Source organism: Delphinapterus leucas, chromosome 4, assembly GCF_059928025.1.
Source record: "Delphinapterus leucas isolate spDelLeu-1000000601 "Yukka" chromosome 4, BTC_Dleu_Yukka2, whole genome shotgun sequence".
In the NCBI taxonomy this organism is placed as follows: domain Eukaryota; kingdom Metazoa; phylum Chordata; class Mammalia; order Artiodactyla; family Monodontidae; genus Delphinapterus; species Delphinapterus leucas.
The window spans coordinates 80,240,722-80,260,952 of NC_143132.1; the positions used below are offsets into that span (position 1 = coordinate 80,240,722).

A 20,231-nucleotide genomic window follows, 5' to 3' on the forward strand; every position below is an offset into this window, starting at 1 on the left:
AACTAAAACATTTTTAAAAATCAGCAGTGTTTCAAATAAAAATCATAAAATTATAATCATCCTCATCGGTTCATTCAGTCCCATGTTATTAATTCTTGTTCTGTTTGAATCCAGTTTTTCCATGAGTTCTGGAAATTCCTACCCAGTTCAGTTTTATGATCTTAAAGTTATCAGAAACCTGTATTCTAGAGTACTTGTTTGAGCCCGCTCCATGAATCTCTCTGAAAATGAAACATATTTGCAAAAGCATAAAAGTAAAAGAGTAACTCTCTGTAAATGACAAAGACTTTAAAATGGCCATGGTTAAAGACCTCATGAGAGTTCATTATAATGCAGTTGACAAGGAAATGTGCTTATTTCTGTAACACACAACACTTCAAGATAATAATTAGAATTAAAAGTGATAACATACCAGGACATATCAGATTTTATACAATTTCTAGAACACATATAAATAACATGTAGCCACACAAATATAATCTAAGAAGGTTTAGCATCATTTATTTGGCAATGCTTCTCACATAATCCAACATATCAAACAAGCCTAATTAGTTCATCATCTCTCCTCTATAAAGAGAGAGGACAAATATTATATGGTAGCACTTATATGTGGAATCTAAAAAATTAATACAAACGAATCTGTATACAAAACAGAAACAGAGTAACAGAGATAGAAAACAAACTTATGGTTACCAAAGGGGAGAGGGGGTGATGGAGGGATAAATTAGGTATTTGGGATTAGCAGATATAAACTATTATATATAAAATAGATGAACAACAAGGTCCTACTGTATAGCACAGGGAACATATTCAACATCCTGTAATAAACCATAATGGAAAAAAAATATGAAAAAGAATATATATATATATAATTAAATTACTCTTCTGTTCACCAGAAACTAACATAGCATTGTAAAACAATTATACTTCAATTTTTTTTTTAAAAAAGGAGAGAGAACAAATCTTTTGAGATGTTCCAGGGGCCCTCTGGGAAATCCCCAAATTAGTTCGAGGTCAAAAAGACTTTATTTAGAATTTAATTTTGGGAAGTTTGTGAAAAATATCAAAAGGTTTGGATACTTGACTAAATAGGATCCCAGATTATTAATAAACAATACTTAATAATCTATGTGACAAAGTGACAGTAAAGTGTTTCAAAGGCAAATATAGAATGTTACATAGCTGTTAACAAAACTTCACTCTTAATATTGAGAAGATTCATTTTTCTTAAGTTACCAAAGACCTGATTAAGATGACATGAAGCACAGGAAATTATTTTGATAAAACACAGAACTTCTGTTTTTTAGGAAGGTTATTTAATAGGTAAAGAAAAACCTTTCACAGTCTCTTATCAGGAGCAGACCAACAGTCCAGTAAAACTTTGTCTTTTCAGTATATGAAAAAAAATCAAGTTTTAGTTTTATATAAGTACACTATTAATATTAAGGCTTATTTAAAAAACACTTTTAATAACAATTCAATTTTAGCCAGTTTGATTAGACAAGGTAAAATTTCCCATGCTCATGCTTAATTCCCCTCTCTCTCTATAGTTACAGATATAGATATGTCCATAATTTGCCCTCTATTTTTCTGTTGTCCTCTTTTCAATTCTGAAATAATCAGTATTACTTTAGGACAAATTTACTTTCTTTTCCATTAACAAAAATGCATCTCCATATCTCATACCTTTTCTTAGCCAAAAACACGTCTTACTTACCTTGCATACAGAATTTTTCCCCTTATTATTTCTAGTAGTTTACATATACAGTTGACGCTTGAACAACATGGGTTTGAACAGCATGGGTCCACTTATACGCAGATTTTTTTCAATAAATATGTACTACAGTACTATATGATCTGAGTTGGTCATTCCATTGGAGGAACCCCCTTCCCCGATTTCAGTATATGTATTTTTTTCTCTCTCTTGAGCTGATCAGTTTTCCTAATGAGGAAATGTCCATTCTTTGTGTATTTGAGGGGAGGGTTAGTAGGATATAATGCTGGCTCCTAGATTTGGTAGTGGGCTAAGGGAGTGCCTCTAGTCAGTATGTAGACTTTCTGATTGCTGGTTGGTACCCCCTCCCTTAACTATGCACAAGTTCCTAAACCCAGAGTCCCTCTGGGTCAATGTCTTCAGAGAATAAACCTCCATTCCTCACCCTGGAATGAGTTAAGAGTGGGTACAAGGCTGCATCGGAGTGGGGAAATGGAACTTTTTCTAAAGGCTTTCGACCAATCCTTCCACTTCAGGCTTCCTAACACCCACCTTCAGAGCTACTTGTTGCCTACAGTTTTCGAACTTTTATGAAATTGTGCCACATCAATTGCCTTGCACCTTGGTTTTCCTTTGCCTAACTTGTATTCCAGATCTCTCTGCAAGTCAGTAACCCATCACTAATCCATCTGTTTTGTAGCTTCCACCCATGCTCTTTGCCTTGTGAATTGATGCTTTTTTCCCCCCTTTTACTGTCACGCAGTGGGATTTCAAGAGCGATCAGAAGGAAATGCATGTGTTCAATCCTCTATGTTTAATTAGAAGTCATTAACCTATTTTACAGATGGAGAAACTGAGGTTCAGGGAGGGATAATGACCTGCACCAGTCATATCTCATAACCAAGACAGAAATAAAGTCTCTAGTCCTCATGTGTATGTTCTTTATGAAAGAAGCAAAAAGGTATGAAAACAGGAGGAATGCAGACATTTAGTAAAGTGGTTTGGGGATGGGGGCATATATAAATGGAGAGTGCTGATGGGAGTGGCCTGAGAGGCAATGAAAAGAGATGGCCAGAAAAAAAGGAAGTGTTTTCATCCTTGGGTTTTCTGCCATCTTGCCTTTCATTGTCTTCAAATTCCTTCAAGATATTTATTGTCTACAAGAACCCCTCTCTGTGTTTACCACTCTCCTATTTCAAGCCAGAATCCTAACTGGTTCTATCCTATACTCCATTCTTTTCCAGAAACATATAATATTTTTAAACTGTTATTCTACTCAAATTGCCCATATTCTCAAATGCTTGCAATGACTCCCCACTGCCTATGAGGTAAAATCCAAATCTCCTCATTATTTCAATAATCCAAGTCCCTGAACTGTTTGGGGAGAGGGGTTGATAGGAAAACCTAGTGGCAAGAGATGGGAGCAACTTGACAAAAGAAGGGATAATAAGCATTGGTGAAAAGGAGGAGAAGTTAAAAATGACTCTAGGGTGATAAGCTTGAGTGACTAGGGCAGATTTGAACAAGAAAGTCAGAGATGCTGACGAGCTTGATTTTGAATGTGGGAAGGTAGAGGTGGTAGTACGAGAACCATGTAGAAATGCCTAGCAGACAGATGGAAAGAGAGAGTGAAAGATGAAGCTATGCATCACAAGATCTCAGGATTGGCACGTTCTTACATGATTCCCAATCCAATGCTAGAAGGAGTGAGAGAATATGATAGCTCCAAGGGTCACCAAGCTACTTAAGCCCACCCAAATACCTCCATTCTAAACAGATTCCGTTTGATTTGATGATGCTTTAGAAAATCTCTTTAGGATGGGGATATTTGGGTGGGTTTATGTAGGAGAGAAAAAAGAACAAGAGGGGATGTGTATGTCAATATTTCTAATCTATACTCTTTTTTGTTGTTGTTAAAGCTAAAGCATACCCAAAACATAGCTGCCTGATCCCTGCAGTGACACTGATAACTGTATTAATTTCCTGTTGCTGCTGTAACAAATTACCATGAATTTAGTGCCTTAAAACAACATAAATTTACTTTCTCATGGTTTTGGAGGTTAGAAGTCTAATATCAGCCTCAGTTGGCTAAAGTCATATGTCAGCAGAGCTGGTTCCTTCTGGGGGCTCTAGGGGAGAATATACTTCTTTGCCGTTATGAGCTTCTAAAGGCTGCTTGCATTCCTTGGCTTGTGACCCCTTCCTCCACATCACTTCAACCTCTGGTTCTATAGTTAACTTTCCTTTTTCTGACGTTGACCCTCTTGCCTTCCTCCTATAAAAACCCATGTGATTACATTTGGCCCATTTGGATAACACAAGATAATCTCCTCATCTCAAGATCCTTAAATTAGTCGCATCTGAAAAGTCCCTTTAGCCATGTAAAGTAACATATTAGGACATGGGCATTTTGGGGGAACCATTATTCAGCCTACTACAATAACTTTCTGATGAAACTCAGGACCCTCAGTTCTTGTCAAGATGTGGTCTGTATATATTGATATCAATGAATGAGTGAATGCATGAGTAAAAATCTTTTAATGATTTAACAAATATTTATTAATCTGCTAGGTCATGTTTTAAACTATCGGCAAAGGAGGTCCAGGAACCAGCTCTTATTCTATAAATTTGATCCTGCATTGGTCCCAAAGCAAATTCTGTCATATTAAAATGGCAACCAGTTCATTGATTACCATGGAATTAAGACAAGAGAAGACAAGTCTTTTTTCATCATTCTACTTATAGGTATTTACATAGAAAAAAGGTAAACAGAGCAACAACACAGACATAGCCCCAATTGAACGGCTGCTCCTGGTTCAAGGAATTATTTGGTAACATTGAAGGAGGTAATCTGAAAGAGCTGTCTCGAGCAGACCCTCTAGGTGAGCACCTCTCCTGCCTGCCCCAGGGAGCTTGACTTTCACTGAAGTTCCTACCTGTAGCCATGGGGCCTGTTCCCCGTGTGGGCTGTGAGTTTGACCCCAGTGGTGAGGGGCCCGCCCTCCTTGTAGCCTGAGTGTCTGACCTTGATGTGGCCCTTGGGATTGTCCCCCGTGTGGGCTGTGAGTCTGTCACCTTTGTGGCCTGACGACCTGCCCCTTGGGTGGCTTGTGCGTCCTGTGTCAACTGCTGGCCTGACATCTTTATAGCCTGAGAAGATGTCAGCCAGGGTGTCTGTGGTCCTGTCCCCAGTGTGGACTGTGAATGTGCCAACCCTTTAGGTAATGGACCTATTGCTTGTCTGGGCCGTGGGTCTGTCCACCCTGGGGGAAGTGATCCTGCTACTCGGATGGGCTGTGGGCCTGTTCCCCGTGCAGCCTGCCAGTATGCCCCTGGTGTGAGCAGTCGGCCTGTCTCCCATTTGAGCTGAGGGCCTGCCCCAGGCACTTGGATCCCAGCAGTGGCATGGCTGGGCCCTGGGCCTTTATGGGCGCAGGAATACCCACTTCCCTGAGTCTCCTTTGCCTCAGCTGACTGGTTCCTAGCTTGGTTTTGGCCACACATGTCACCAGGGTGAGGAGAGGAGCTCCCAGTCTTCATGTAGGAGAGAGAGGATTTGGCTGGCTCTGTCATGCAGTTATGTAAGTTCTGTATACAGAAGCCCAGAGCACATGCCTCACAATTGACCGTATCGTGGTGCCCATCCAAAGGCACCTCCTGGATCACTGGTATCTCCAAAACCTTCTTGGTGCCATTTCTGTAGAATCTCTCCAGAACACGCTGCACCAGGTTGTTCAGAATCCTCTTGGTGCTATCCAGGGAGAACTCAGGCTTCTCAAATTGAGACTGGGAACACTTCCGGCACCTCTAACCAAAGAGCCGCACAAGCACCTTTCCTTGGGACTTCTGGTGCTCCAGGTACATGTGAAATAGGATCTGCACTTGGGCGGAAGCCCAGCTTCGACGGCATGAGGAACAACAGAACCTACAGACAGAAGATCATCGTGCCCTCAGCTGATTGTTGACCGAGGCCAGGGAAATGGGCCTGGCCTCGGTCTCTAAGAACCCTTTCAACTTGAAAAAGTGTATGTGATATTGCCAATTTGACAAGAATGAGAGGGACTGCATTTCTAATAAAGCTTTCTCCTGTGGCCCATTGAACTCCCACCTATATGTGGTACCAAGTCTGCCTCTGCCAGTAAAACACCTCTGGATGTCTCAGAGGGAAGAACATTTCTGCCATTTGCCAGTGAAATTTGATCTTTACAAGGTCATAGAAAACTCTTATAAAGTACCTATTTTGAGGCAATGTTATCCCATTTTATCTTTAAAGCGCTCTTCTGAGGTAGGCATTATTGAGCCCAATATGCAGATAAGGAAACTGAATCATAAAACAATACACAACTTGCTTAAGGACACACAAAGTTAAGTGGTAGAGCCATGTTTCCAATCCCAACATTATCTACCTACTATACCACATCACCTCTATTGAGCAATGTGGTTAGTTTTGTACCTGACTTAGGACCTGGAACCATAATACTTGGGTTGGAGACTCAAGTCTGTAGTTTACAGCAGGGGGACTTTGGACAAAGCACTACTCCAAGCTTCAATTTTTACATCCATAAAATATTAAAGGGAAAAATATTCAAGGGTTATATTGTCAACATTAAATGAGACAATATATGTAAAAGCATTTTGTAAACTACAAAGTGCTTTTCAAAAGCTGGTTGATATTTTTCTAAAACTATGCTGATCCGTTGCTTTTCCCAACTCAGAATGACTATCAGGTCAATTCATCTGAACAAGAGAAGCACCTGTCCATTTGTGGCAGTGCCAAACTGATAAAAGACATCATGAGTCCCTCAGAGAGCTCTGGCTGGTGCAAAGAGAGACTCTTACATAGTTCACCAGGTTCCAAGCAGAACAGAATGACTGCTATGTGGGCTGTGGCCAATGGCTTGAAAACTGTTCTGTAGAGCCCCGGGAAGCTTCATGTAAACAATGGGTTCTGCAGCTAAAAATAATTATATATAAATATGTATGTTCTGTAGTATGTAATATGTGAACATATGTTATTTATAAATGTATTACAAACATATATATATATATATATATATATATATAGAGAGAGAGAGAGAGAGAGAGAGAGAGAGAGAGAAAGAGAGAAAGAGAAAGAAAGAAAGAGAGAGCCATTCACTGTCTTATGGGAATGGAGAAGAAAGAACACTTACTGTCCCTAGGAAGACCAGGGTACTTGAGTTAGTCCTTGAGGGACAAGTAGGGAGGGAGGGAGGAAGAAAGGGCCTGCTGAACAGGCAGAACATCATAGACAAGGGTATAGAAGTCTGAAAATTTATGGCATGGCTAATAACCCATAAGGAATGGAACAGAGGACACCTGAGGCAGGATGGGGGCAGGCAGGGAAGCAGGATAACAGGTGAGGTGGAAAGTGAAGCGAAAGTCCCTGCATGCCATATAAAAAGAGAAGACTTGATTGTCCAAGTCTTGTCCAAGTCAGCATTTCTCACCCTTCTGCATGGGCAAGGAAACTGGTTCCTGCAACTTAGAGGCTCATTGGAAGTTAAAGAGGGAGACAGACAATAAGGGGGGGGCAGTATTTAGGGATGCAAAGAACCAGGTTTTCATTTCTTGCAGCATCAATCCCTCCTGTTATCTTCAGGCCTTCAGTAAAGTAATGTTCAAAGCCATTGCTTGGCCTTAATCAATCCTTGGGGCTATAAAGGAAGGCCCCAGTCTTCCTAGGCTGGTACTGACCAGGACTAGGCTCGTAGGGCTGCTGCAGCCTGGGGAAGCCAGACAGGACTGATGGGGGAGAGCAGGTCTCTATATAGAAGCAGTCTGGAATAAATTGTGGTGAGAGAATAGGAGGGCAGATTTATGGTATTCCCTGGGGATTTCCAGAAATACTTAAGGAGAAAGCCTAGTAAAAGAAAAAATTTCCTACCATTAAGCAAAATAGAGGCTTAGAGCCTTATCATTTCCATCTTAAAGAACACTGTGATTATAAAAGCATGAAGAGCCTGGTGACACATATTCTTTTAACAAGCTCTCAAAAGAATCATCAATGCTTAGCTGAACCTCTTGGCTCAGAAAGGCCCATGGCTGGACAGACTCTCACATACCTGCCAAATGCTCTCTGCTTGTATTGTTTCCAGCCTGGGGCTGCACAGTCTGGCCGAAGGTTCCCATCCACCTTCAGGGTCCATCTTGCCTGGGGTTTCTCCTGCCAGATCAGTTCTTGAAATGTCTGCTCCCATGTCCCAACATCCAAAACCATTCTCTTGCTCTGAGGCCTGGAGTCCATGTTTACAATAACTTTCAGTTTCCAGCAAGAAGAAAAAACAGTTTCAGTTTCTCTGTCAAGTTTCAGTTTCTCTGTCTGGACACACGTCACCTGCTTTTTTTTTTTTTTTAACATCTTTATTGGAGTATAATTGCTTTACAATGGTGTGTTAGTTTCTGCTTTACAACAAAGTGAATCAGTTATACATATACATATGTCCCCATATCTCTTCCCTCTTGCATCTCCCTCCCTCCCCTCCCTATCCCACCCCTCTAGGTGGTCACAAACCACCTAGCTGATCTCCCTGTGCTATGCGGCTGCTTCCCACTAGCTATCCACCCTACGTTTGGTAGTGTATATACGTCCGTGCCACTCTGTCACTTTGTCACAGCTTACCCTTCCCCCTCCCCATATCCTCAAGTCTAACCCCTAGGTTCTTCATGACCTTTTTTTTTTTTTTTCTTAGATTCCATATATGTGTGTTAGCATACGGTATTTGTTTTTCTCCTTCTGACTTACTTCACTCTGTATGACAGACTCCAGGTTTGACTTTTGTTTCAGACTGTTTGAGTACACAGAGCAAGTTTTTGTTCTGAGGACAGGGGGCAGCAGGGATTTGCTAGTTTGTGAACAGGTCTTGCTAAGGGATGTCTGAGTACAAAACTCTGGTCTGGATTCTGGAGGCACCTATAAGTTAGTTTTTATTTTATTTTTCTCTTATTTTTGCACTAGGCAAAGCACTATGCTCGGCATTGGGACAAGTAACATCAACTAAGAGTAAGTTCCTACGCCCATAGATGCTCACGCCCTCGTGTAGACACTGGGTAGGGGGGGCCGGTGTGGGGGAGCACGTGTCCAAGGCTCCTTTCGTGCACCTGATGAGACCTCACCACAGTCCCTTAGGGGGGGATTATTCCTGGTACTTTTCAGGTGAGTGGCACAGAGAGTGGAGGTCCCTTGTTCAAAGCCACCCGGTTGGTAAGCAACATAAGTGAGACTTGAACCCCGTCCTGTGAGATTCTAAACCTGTGATGTCTTCAGCCACCTCCCTCCCTGAGGAGAGCTCAGAGGGAGCTCAGAATGGTGTTTTGGGTTCCAGATTGGCACTCTGGAGCCAGTGGGAAGAACCATCGTGAAACCCTGACCTAGTGATTTGGTCTACTGAGATATCCTGGGTCGTGAGGCAGGACTCTAGGCCAAATGAAAAGATTACTTAACTCTGCCTTTCGCTGTGTAAATTATCATGTAACGCAGTATACGAGTGTGGGAGCCATCTTTGGATGTCAGGATAGAGTTCCCATTCCTGGGGTGAGGGATTGGAACTAGATGACCTATAAAGTCACTTCTAACTCAAGAGTCTGAGATTCTAGAAAGTAAGCTCTGTCCCTCTGGAGTTGAAATTTAAATGGGGGAGGTAAGACAAGCAGGATGCTTATGTCCTTAGAAGCCCCTACAGTTATTGTGTCCCAGACAGGATAAGCCTAAGTCTTCTCGTGCTTTCTGGATTTTAACGTGTCTCTTTGGGAGGCAGAAACCCCCTCCCCTGTCCCCTCCTCCCAGGATATTCTGTTCTGTACAAACTCTCTCTGCTCTTATAACTTTACACATTGAGGGTGCTTATGTCTGCATAGACAATATAGGAGACTCTTATCTGCCTTTACACATTGAGGGTGCTTATGTCTGCATAGACTATATAGGAGACTCTTATCTGCCTTTACACATTGAGGGTGCTTATGTCTGCATAGACTATATAGGAGACTCTTATCTGCCTTTACACATTGAGGGTGCTTATGTCTGCATAGATAGTATAGGAGACTCTTATCTGCCTTTACACATTGAGGGTGCTTATGTCTGCATAGACAGTATAGGAGACTCTTATCTGCACAGATAGTTGGAGGAACTTGGAATTAAACCCATGGGATATTAGAACTGGAAATCCCTTAGGAATCAACTTGTCCTCTTTTCTCTCTGATTATTGTACATAAGAAAATAGAGACAAAGAGGAAAGAAGTCTCCTGCCCAAGGTCGCACAGAAAATTATTGCCAGTAGAGGGCCAGAACCCAAACATCCCATGTCCTAGCTCTGAGCTCTGCTCACCTGCTCCAACCATGCCTAGGCTCTTTCCCCACCCTTGCTCTCCTACTTTCTGCTGGGTTTAAGAACCCAAGCCCACTCTTCTTGTCCTGTATCTTCAGAGCATCCCTGCCTCCTGATTCCTCAAATGGTCTTTTTTCCCAAAATGTAGCCTTGACTGATCCATTGCACTCCCTGCCATTTCCCTCTGCCTCTGCTTCATGTGCTTCCTTTGACACACACAACTGCTCCAGGCCAGCCTGGTCCAATGGACAGGGGCATGGGGAGACCAGGGGTATGTATTGAGATTTGAGGGCTGGAGGAAGCCCACTACCTTCCTCACCACCATGACAAAAAAAGAAGAAAGAGAAAGAAATTACAGCCCTTTAAAAACCCCATGGATCCACTGTAAGCCACTTGTTCCCTCGTACAAAGGCATTAGGATAATCAAATCATGGAACTTGTAGTTGGAAGAAACCTCATATATCATCTTATGACCTCCCCTTCCCATGTCATTGATAGCCAAGGTGTCAAAACGACTTACCAAGTCACACAGGGTCGTGACCTCTAGGCTTTCTTCAACAGTTGGTGCCTTATCATAGATTGGCTGAAGAGTTCATGAGAGACAGTCAGAAAAGAGGAAGGATCCTCAAAGGACACAAAGCACAGGTCAGTTCTGAAAAAGGAAAATTTAGATTCTCAGCAGTTTTGAGCTGGAATGAATCTACAGGGTCATCTAATCCATGGATGGCACATGATGTCACTCCCCTATTCTTTTTCAAGGCAGACATTGCTAATCGATGATTGCACTGTTCTCTCTGGGTCTGGGCATATCTTCAAAATCTCTTTCATCAATGGTCTAGGCAGCCACTGCCAACTGACTGATAGATGACAATTTTTTTTGCCATTCCTGCAATAGTCCAGCTCCCTTATTTTACAAGTTGCAGAAACCAAAGCCAAGGTAGATTTAATTTAACTAGGACTAAAGTACAGTTTTTGTAATCTTAGGCATGTACCCATTTTCAGAATATCACATGACCTATTACAAATAGGTCTAGCACAAAGTTTAACACAGAGATGTGTTCTTCTTGGGAACATTTTAGGCAGAGGAAGAAAGGAGGTTAGACATTAGTGATAGGGATTGAGGGGGTGGGACTGAAAAAGGAGATGGAGACCCTATCTATGGAAGTAATCCATTTGATACTTTATTTCCATAATTACTCTAGCTTGCAAGTGGATGGGATGGAGGGATTGGCTTGGTTAAAGGAGAGAAACAAGAAATGTAGTCCTTAATGTGGTAATAATTTTACATTTTAAACATCTCTTTTCTGGAGAAAACTCTAATTCAGAAAGATATATGCACCCCAATGTTCATAGTAGCACTTTTTACAATAGCCAAGACATGTGAGCAACCTAAGTGTCCACTGACAGATGAATGGATAAAGAAGATGTGGTACATATATACAATGGAATATCAGCCATAAAAAAGAATGCAATAATGCCACTTGTAGCAACATCGATGGACCTAGAGATCATGATATTAAGTAAGTCAGAGAGAGAAAGACAAATATCATATGATATCATTTATATGTGGAATCTAAAAAAAAATACAAATGAACTTATTTACAAACCAGAAATAGACTCACAAATAGAAAACAAATTTATGGCTACCAAAGGGAAAAGGGAGGGGAGGGATAAATTAGGAGTTTGAGATTAACATATACACATTACTATATATAAAACAGATAAACAACAAGGACCTATTTTGTAGCACAGGGAACTATATTCATTATTTTGTAATAACTTAAAAAACATCTCTTTGATTAGCACAAATACTATAGGTATATGGAACATAGATACAAAAAAAATTTAAGGCGATTGATCTGGGGAACAATGAGGCTGGATGATCCCTAACCTAAATCCATGTCTCCTGCCTCAATGCTTCAGAGTAGGGAGAGGTGAATTCTGGACTAGGAGTCCCTGCTGTGTTGGTGATGCCAGACAAATACCTTCATCTCTTGGACCCTGGCATGACTTGTCCAGTAAGTTGCAGGGCCAGGACTCAAATTTCTCTGATGCCACACTAAGTCCCATGAAAGAATGGGCCTGTCTAAAGAAAGAATGAGTTGCTAATGGTTGAAGAACAGGCAGAAGGCGTGGGGAGCTATTTGGGGGAATCTAAGTGGGGTCTTCATGCTACTCCTCTAAGGGTTGTGCTCTCTGAGCTGGGGCCCCTGGGCACATCCTAGGAAGAACTGCCATTCCAGTTAGGATGACTTCTCAGCAAAAGGTCATCCTGGAGGGGAAGGGAGGTGTTGAACTCACATTGCCTGGAATGTAATGGAAGGGGCTGTTTCTACGAATCTCATCCTTGTTTCTACTCTCACCCTTCGCCGCATGTCTGGATAGTCACAAACACAACAGGGAACCAGCAAGCTCAAGGGAAAGCAGAATTAGACCGTTGCCTTGGAAAGATCAAATAACACATTTATCAAATACCTATAACCTGCTGGTCCTTGTCCTCAGGCAGGGAACAGCCCAGCAGGAAAGACAGGTATGTATATAAAAGAGCATCTAGCTTTACTTTGTCCTGTCTCACTTTTCTCAGCTTATCCTTTTAGTTAAGAGCGTAGAACTAGAGCCAGCCTGCCTGGGTTGAGTGCTAGTTCCACCATGTACACCTTGGTGGCCTGGGCAAGTCCCTTTAACTTCTCTGTGCCTCAGTTTCTCCATCAAAAGAAGTAGGGATGATAACACTGCCTACCTTATAGGGCTGTTGTGAGGCTTGAATGAGTATAAAAATAGTTATTGTCGGGGCTTCCCTGGTGGCGCAGTGGTTGAGAGTCCGCCTGCCGATGCAGGGGATACGGGTTCGTGCCCCGGTCCGGGAAGATCCCACGTGCCACGGAGCAGCTAGGCCCGTGAGCCGTGGCCGCTGAGCCTGCGCGTCCGGAACCTGTGCTCTGCAATGGGAGAGGCCACAACAGTGAGAGACCCGCATACGGCAAAAAAAAAAAAAAAAAAAAAAAATTAGTTATTGTCATTTAGTAAGCAAATAGCAGTGTTTGCTAGTTTTCTATTGTTGCTATGTCGCATGTTTCTTTGTAAGTTACCATAAAGTCTTTCACCTCTCTATCTATCATCTATCTATCTATCTATCTATCTATCTGTCATCTACCTATCTGTAGTAGTACAGGGTGAAAAAAACTGCAAATAATTGTGTATATAAGGCCTCCAAGAGCACAGCAGTCACTTAGGAATCCAGTCTGAGCAGAGATATGTATTCCTATCACACCTTGTTATCTATCCCCAGCCCCACTCTGTTCCGTGCACCTCCCTGGGCGGGGCCAGTGCTCCCCCAGGACTCCTGTCCAGCCCCTGTCTGGATAGTCAACTCCCCTGTAAAAGTGAAATAAGAGTTGTGAAAGGAGAAGGAAGCCCAGAGCCTGCTGCGGCTCAGGCCCAGGGCTAGGCCTCCTGAGAACACCATTCCAGACAGCAAAGATCACGCTCAAAGGACAATAAAGTAAACCTTTTAGAAAGAACCAGAAGTAATGTGTAAAATCAAAAGAACTGAAACAAAAGCTCACAAATTTTCAGAGAGGCAGTTTGTTTCACAGTTTCTGTGAAAACCTGTCTTGTGTCAGGCCTCGCACAGTCCATCTGGGAAACTGGGGTTTGCCTTGATAGACCATTTGGATATTTTGGGGTAGAAAGACCTTCTGTGAACTTGAAGAAAGCTGACCCCAGAGAGGAGAGTGGCCAACCCCAGGCTGCTCAGCCTACAAAGAGAGCCCCAGACTCCCATTCGTGACATCCACCTTCTCTTTTTCAGCACAGGTTGTTTTAAAACCAGAGTCAGAAATATTTGGGCTCTGTTCCAAAGCTGTGGTGAAGATGTGATGAAGCAGAGTCTTTAGACCCCCCTCCCCTGCCGCCGCAGGCCAGGCCAGGAAACCAGCACGTGGAAGCTATACCCACTCACTGGCTTTTCTTTTCTGACTCACTTTACCTAGTTCCTCCCTCCTGCCCCCAGGGATCACCCCTCACATTAACCACCAGCACTAAGTTCTCATCTTGGGCTGTGCTTCTAAAAGAACCCCAGCCAAGACAAAGAGCAACTTAATTTTTCTTCACTTCCTGCCCATGTGTAAAAAGGGCATTTTCCAGTCTGACATGGAAGGAGCCTAGAAGTCATCACTTCCATCCCTACAACAAGAAAAAAGCTGAACAAACTGAAAGTCAACAGCCCTTCTTAGATTCATGAGAGAATTTGGGGTCACAGGGCAAACCACTGCCCTGAAAACTGGAGGGACAGATGGGTGGATACAGAGGATCACAGCTTACCACAGTCAAATGCTCAGAAGCAGAAGCCCCCGCGGGAACCAGTACCAGCAGGAACAGTTTACACTGTCAATGGCCAATTGCTGGAAGCTCAGTGGACAAGCTTGAGAATTAAAAAATCCAGGGGACCCAGTCTTAGGGGGGTTTCCCACCTTCTTGTGAGTTTTACCTCCAGGAAAAACTCACTACAAAGATGGAGAAAAATCTTCCTGTGCTTCTGACAGGGGAAGGAGGAAAAAAACATTTTTTAAAACACCCAGAACTCTCTGTTCTTAAAGTCTGCCTTTAAGGAAAACTGTTGCACTGGAGCATAACACAGCTGGGTTTTACAGAAGCCTAACTGACCGGGGGGAAAGGAAATACCCAAATGCCAGCGCCTTCTATCCTTCACTGTGAGGGATGGGAATGACTTCACTCCTTTTCTGATCGATAATGAGTACAAAGCCCACCAAACTTGCAGTGACGAGAATGCAGAGGCTGGCATACACTTAAGGGGGCAGGGCTACCCCTGTGCTGCCTTCTGGGAGAGGTGCCAGGTCTCACACAGGTCAAACTAATTCTCAACTCATCTCATAATATTTGGGGGAGGAATAAAGAACTTAGCTATCAAGATTTCTAAATATACAACTAGAATCATTAAACCACCAAGACTTGGAAGAGATTTTAAAGGCCCTCTAAGTCCTATTCTTTACTTGCTTGCTTTGTAATGGTTACCATTTGACTTATGAGTAAAAATTCAGATACTGTTTCTAGACTGACTCAGGGAGAAATGCATTGGATTTAAAATTAGAAGACAAGGTTATATGTTCCAACTCCAACAGTTACTGAGTTACTTAAGATCTTTGAATCTTAATGTCTTCATCTACCAAATGGAAATAATAATACCCATACCATTAGATTTAATGGTATATGTACTAATATGGTATAGATATGAACCATAACTACAAAACATCAGTATTATTTCAAAAAAAGAAAGAATATGTAGAGGCTTGAAATAGTAGCTCTTGGATGGAAAAGAATATTTGAACCAGATATTTAAAGGGCAAAAAAGAGATAAGGACCCTTATATGTGAAGGAGAGAGATATATAAGACCAAGAACCTAGAAAGTGTTTGTGTCTGTATGTTATGGAGAAGAGAAGAGGAAGATAAAATGAATAACTAAATTTTAGAGCACTTTATCTCTTAGATATGTTTATCACCATATCTTTGTTGTTACTACAATAGCCTAATGGCTTATGACCCTTAATAAGGAGTGTTTCAGAACAGATGCCTATAATGGAGCTTTGGAAAAAACAGAAGTCCAGGCCTACCTTTGGAAATTCTGATTCTACATGTATGGGGGTAGAGAGGCATGTATTTTTAGAAAACTCCAAGAATGATGCCAAAATACACTCCTGCATAAAAATCACTATAAATTAAAAATCTGAAGCTCAGGAAGCTTGAGCAAATCCTAAGATCTAACATATGAGTGGCAGAGATAGGAGATGAATCCGGGTGCTATAAATCCCACTTGTGTGCTTTTTTCCACCATGCAGATCTGGAAGGCAAGGTCAGCCTTCATTAGTCTAGTCATTATGGCTGAGTTGACCTGGCACCAGAAAGCAGCTTGCTCTCTGATGGAAGGAGGCCACGAGGTGGGCATAGTCCTAATATACGAATTGAATTAACAGCAGCACACATTGAAGTCCAGGGAGGGGAGCTATGAGAAATGAAGGCAGATCATCCAGGGCCAAGGCGACGGGAAGCTGCGAGGTGCTGCACAGCCTGCTGATGTTCACACCAATAAGCCAAACTTGGCTTTTCACCTCTGCAGCTTCAGTCTGGCCATGAAAGTGCAGCTTGGGCCTCGGTGAGAGCCCTGTGGCCCCTCCTGATGTCAGTGAGAACTTTCGACCTGTGCAAAGAGCAACCAGGGCCCCAGGCCAGTAGCAGGAAACAAGTAGGCTCAAAGCCACAGACTCACCCAGGGGTGGTTTGGTGAGTGCATTAAAGGTCATTGATCTTGACTTCAATGTAGGTGTTTTGGAAAAATTCAGGATTACCCCCCTAAAGGATAGTTCATGAGATTTATGCTGGAGTTGTTTTACAATCTGACCTAGAGTCTTCCATTGAAGTTATTGACTTCTCCCGAGTTCATTCTGACAGGCCATTGTGATAGCCTGTTTTGTGTATCTCTCTGTGGGGCATTCTTCATTTTCAGCCACAGACTGAAGATTAGGTTTTCCACTGTTGTTGGGAAAAAAGAGGTCAATGCTATCTCTCTCCCTGCCAACTCTTCAGAGAGATTTTTTTTCCATTTCGTTTTTAAAAATCCAGGTACATTATAACCCTGATTCAATGAGGAGGAGCCTGTCTGGCCCTGTGATCACCTTTAATTACTGGGAATCAGTTGAACGTGTCAGGTCTGCAGAGAGAGATCAGTAAGGGCTACTGCTTCAGACCAAAACCTACTGTGCACATGACCTGCTCAGAAGATGGAAAGGCTGGGAGATTATAGGTGATGAATGCTGCTTGAGGCATCAGCACTATTGTACTCTTTTCTCTCCCTGTTCTTCACTTACAGTCCCATGATTTATAATGCTCTGTCTTGTCCAATTTTGGTAGCAGCCTGATGGTTGTCATAAGGCTGTAAACACGCTGAGGTTTTACTTTCTTGTGTGTTTTCTCCCACTTTGTATTTGTTATAATCCATGTCACCCAATAATGGATTAATTTTTTTGATCCATTTTTCTGTTCTTGTTAAGCTCCTGAGGTTTGGGAAATGAATATTCAGAGTGTCAATATGTGGAACTGAGCTGAAAAGTTATTCTGCCATAGATATTTAGAGAGAAGAAAATGAGATACTATTCCAGAGAATTTGATAAGCATAAAGAGGATCAGATTAGGGGCGAGAGGATCTGGATTTGAATCCAGGCTGTGCCACTAGCTGATTGCCATGATCTGGACACGTTACTTCAACTCCCTGCCTCAGCTTCCCCTTCTGCATAATAAAGCATTGGACTAGACGATCTCCAAGTTCAGTTGCAATTCTGGCATTCTGTGGATGGATCAGGACTCTGGACCTACATTAGGGGATGTGAAAGAGTCCTCCTGTGTCCCATGTTAGTACTGTTGACAGCATCAAGTTGTCCCAATGTCCCAAGTGTGCAGTAGAGTAGTGAACTTGAGTGCCATCCTCCAGAAGTTTGTATCTTCTGGTAGGCTTTTCCCTTAGAGAAAACTGGGGAGTATGTAAGCTAAGGAGGAGATCTGGAATGTACCTGCTGGAAGAGGAGAAAGCCAGCATGTATGTACAAGTCAGTGTCTGAGAAGAGGGAAGAAATGGTGAAGTAAATGGAACTACTTACCTTGAGGAAGGGAAGATGCACTAGGCGGGTGGCTACCTGGAATGACCAAAGAGTTTTCATGTGCAAGAGGAAGCAACCTTCAAGTCATTGAGCACATCATGGTCCGTATTCATTTGTAGCCTTCTGAAATATTTCCATTCTTCTCTGCATGATTTCCTTAAGTATAAGTGCTAGAGAGATTTGAAGTGTAACAAGTACTGTTGAGTCTAGATTTAAGGATAAAATCCAATTGAGAACCAAAAACAAAACAAGACATTACTTAGAATCTGCACATACCCCAAGAGGCATGATATAGTTTTCTTCTGCCAAGACAAGTCAGCTTCAATGAAGAAATTCCATCTTAAATCCCTGACCCCATTCATTTTCAATGACCTTCACATCCATTTATTTGTCATCAGATCCCATGGCCATGTACTTGACCTTGTCATGTTCCAGATTATCCATCTGCTTCCTTCTCTTCGACTCTACTATAGCTATTTCAAACTGTGTCCACTCTCCACAAAATACTAACCCTGCCATTTCACTGGCTCACCCTCAGGAGATGACCTTACCTCATCCACGGGGAAATTTGAAAACTTCAGGTGAAAATATCCTCAATTTTCTGCCACCAAAATTATAAACTCTCTTTTGTCTGCATCCATCCTTTTGTCCTTTTCTAGTGCTTTGATAGCAGAGATGTCCTTCAACCAAAGTTAAGCAATGACTTCAGTCCTTCCCCCAAACCTTGACATTTTAATTTCTCTATTCTATATCTCTAATCTTTTTGTCTGCCAACCCCTTCCACTCAGCATTTAAAGTGTTGAAGTCTTTTTTCTCAAAAAGCCCCCAGTCTGATCCCCACATTCCCTTCCAGCTACCACTGATCTCTCTCTGCCCTGCCATGGCCGAGTCACTTACACTTACTGCACCCACTTCCTTACCTCCCACTTACTCTCCAACCCACTACATCTGACTTCTATCCCCGACACACCACTGAAACTGGTCTCACCATGGTCTCCCTCAAACTCCTGTTGCTAAATCCATTGGGTAATTCTCAGTCTTCATATTATTTGATCTCTGCAGAATTTTCTACTCTTGGCCTCTTTGAAACAATCTTCCTTTGACTTCTATGTTACCATACAGTCCTGTTTTGTGTTGTTTTGTTTTTCTCCTCAACTTTCTGGCTACTCTCTTAGTCTCCTTTGCAAATTCCTTTTTCTATGCCTGTTAGTATCCCTTAGAGTTCTTCCTTCTCATCTCAAGCCTCACTCTCCTTAGGTTATCCCAGGAATTCCCATGTACAATTGCCTTATACACCCTGATATCCATCTACAGTTCCAGTCTCTCCCGAGTTGCATAACTTTATCTTCAGTTATCCCCTGAACAGCTCCACTTTGATTTCCACAGGACATTCCATGCATCTAGAATATAATCTCTTATTTTATTTCACAAACCAACTCCCTTACCTTTGTTTCCTACTTTAGTCAATGGCATTACCACCATCCAGCTTCTAGCACAAGCTGGAAGTCTAGACGCCAACCTGCCCCTCTTTCTCCATTTTTTCCTGAACTCTGAATCAAACAAGTCATCACATTCCACCAATTGTTTCTCCTAAGTTAATATCTTTCAAATCCCTCCATTTCTTCTCCTGCCATCCTAGTTGGGTCATCATTATCTCTGTCCCCCTGCCTCTTCAATCCTTTTTCTAGGCTGCACCAAAAGTGATCGATCTAAATTTCAGATCTCACCATGCCAATCCCCCATCATGGTTCCTTACTACTCTTAAGAGGAAGACCAAACTCCTTGACTTGTCCCCATAACCCTTCATGACCTGAACTCTGCTTGCCTCTTTAGGCCAGGATTTCTCAACGTCAACACTACTGACATTTTGGGTTAAATAATTCTTTGTTGTAGGAAGCTTTCCTGTGCATTCTAGGATATTTAGCAGCATCCCTGGCCTCTATCCCCTAGATACCAGTCATACCACCTCCCCAGTTGTGATAACCAGAAATGTCCGCAGACATTGCCAAATGTACCCTAGAGGGCAAAATCAACCCTGGTGGAGAACCACTGCCTGAGACTGATCTGTCACTACACCCTACACCCTATATGTTTGAACTTCTAGCCATAGTAGCTTTTCCTTATTCCTCTACTGAACCATTTTTAATTTATTTTATATTTGTGACAGTTTTTTAAACATGTAATTCACGTAGCATACAATTTATCCAAAGTATACCAATTCAAAGGTTTTTAGTATATTCACAGAGCTGTAAAACCCTCATCACAATCAATTTTAGAAACTTTTCATCACCCAAAAAGAAGCCTCATACCCATAGACAGTTACTCCCCATTTTCCTTCAACCCCCTGAGCCCTAGGCAGTCACTAGTCTATTTTATGTCTCTATTAAGTTGCTTTTCCTGGACATTTCATATAAATGGAGTCATGCAATTTTATGGTATTTTATGACTTGGCATATTGTTTTCAAGGTCCATCCATGTTGTAGCATGTATCAGTACTTCATTCCCTT

The 20,231-nt window shown here is 42.2% G+C and overlaps 1 protein-coding gene across 1 annotated transcript; it reads right to left on the reverse strand.

The window, feature by feature from the left end:
• Positions 1 to 484: 484 nt before the first annotated feature.
• On the reverse strand, positions 485 to 8,422 carry RTP4 (receptor transporter protein 4). Its single transcript, XM_030760956.2, is given in 2 exon segments — positions 485 to 5,639; positions 7,798 to 8,422. Coding segments are annotated over 2 exon segments (1,482 nt in total). The 5' UTR covers positions 8,094 to 8,422; the 3' UTR covers positions 485 to 4,453.
• Positions 8,423 to 20,231: the final 11,809 nt, after the last annotated feature.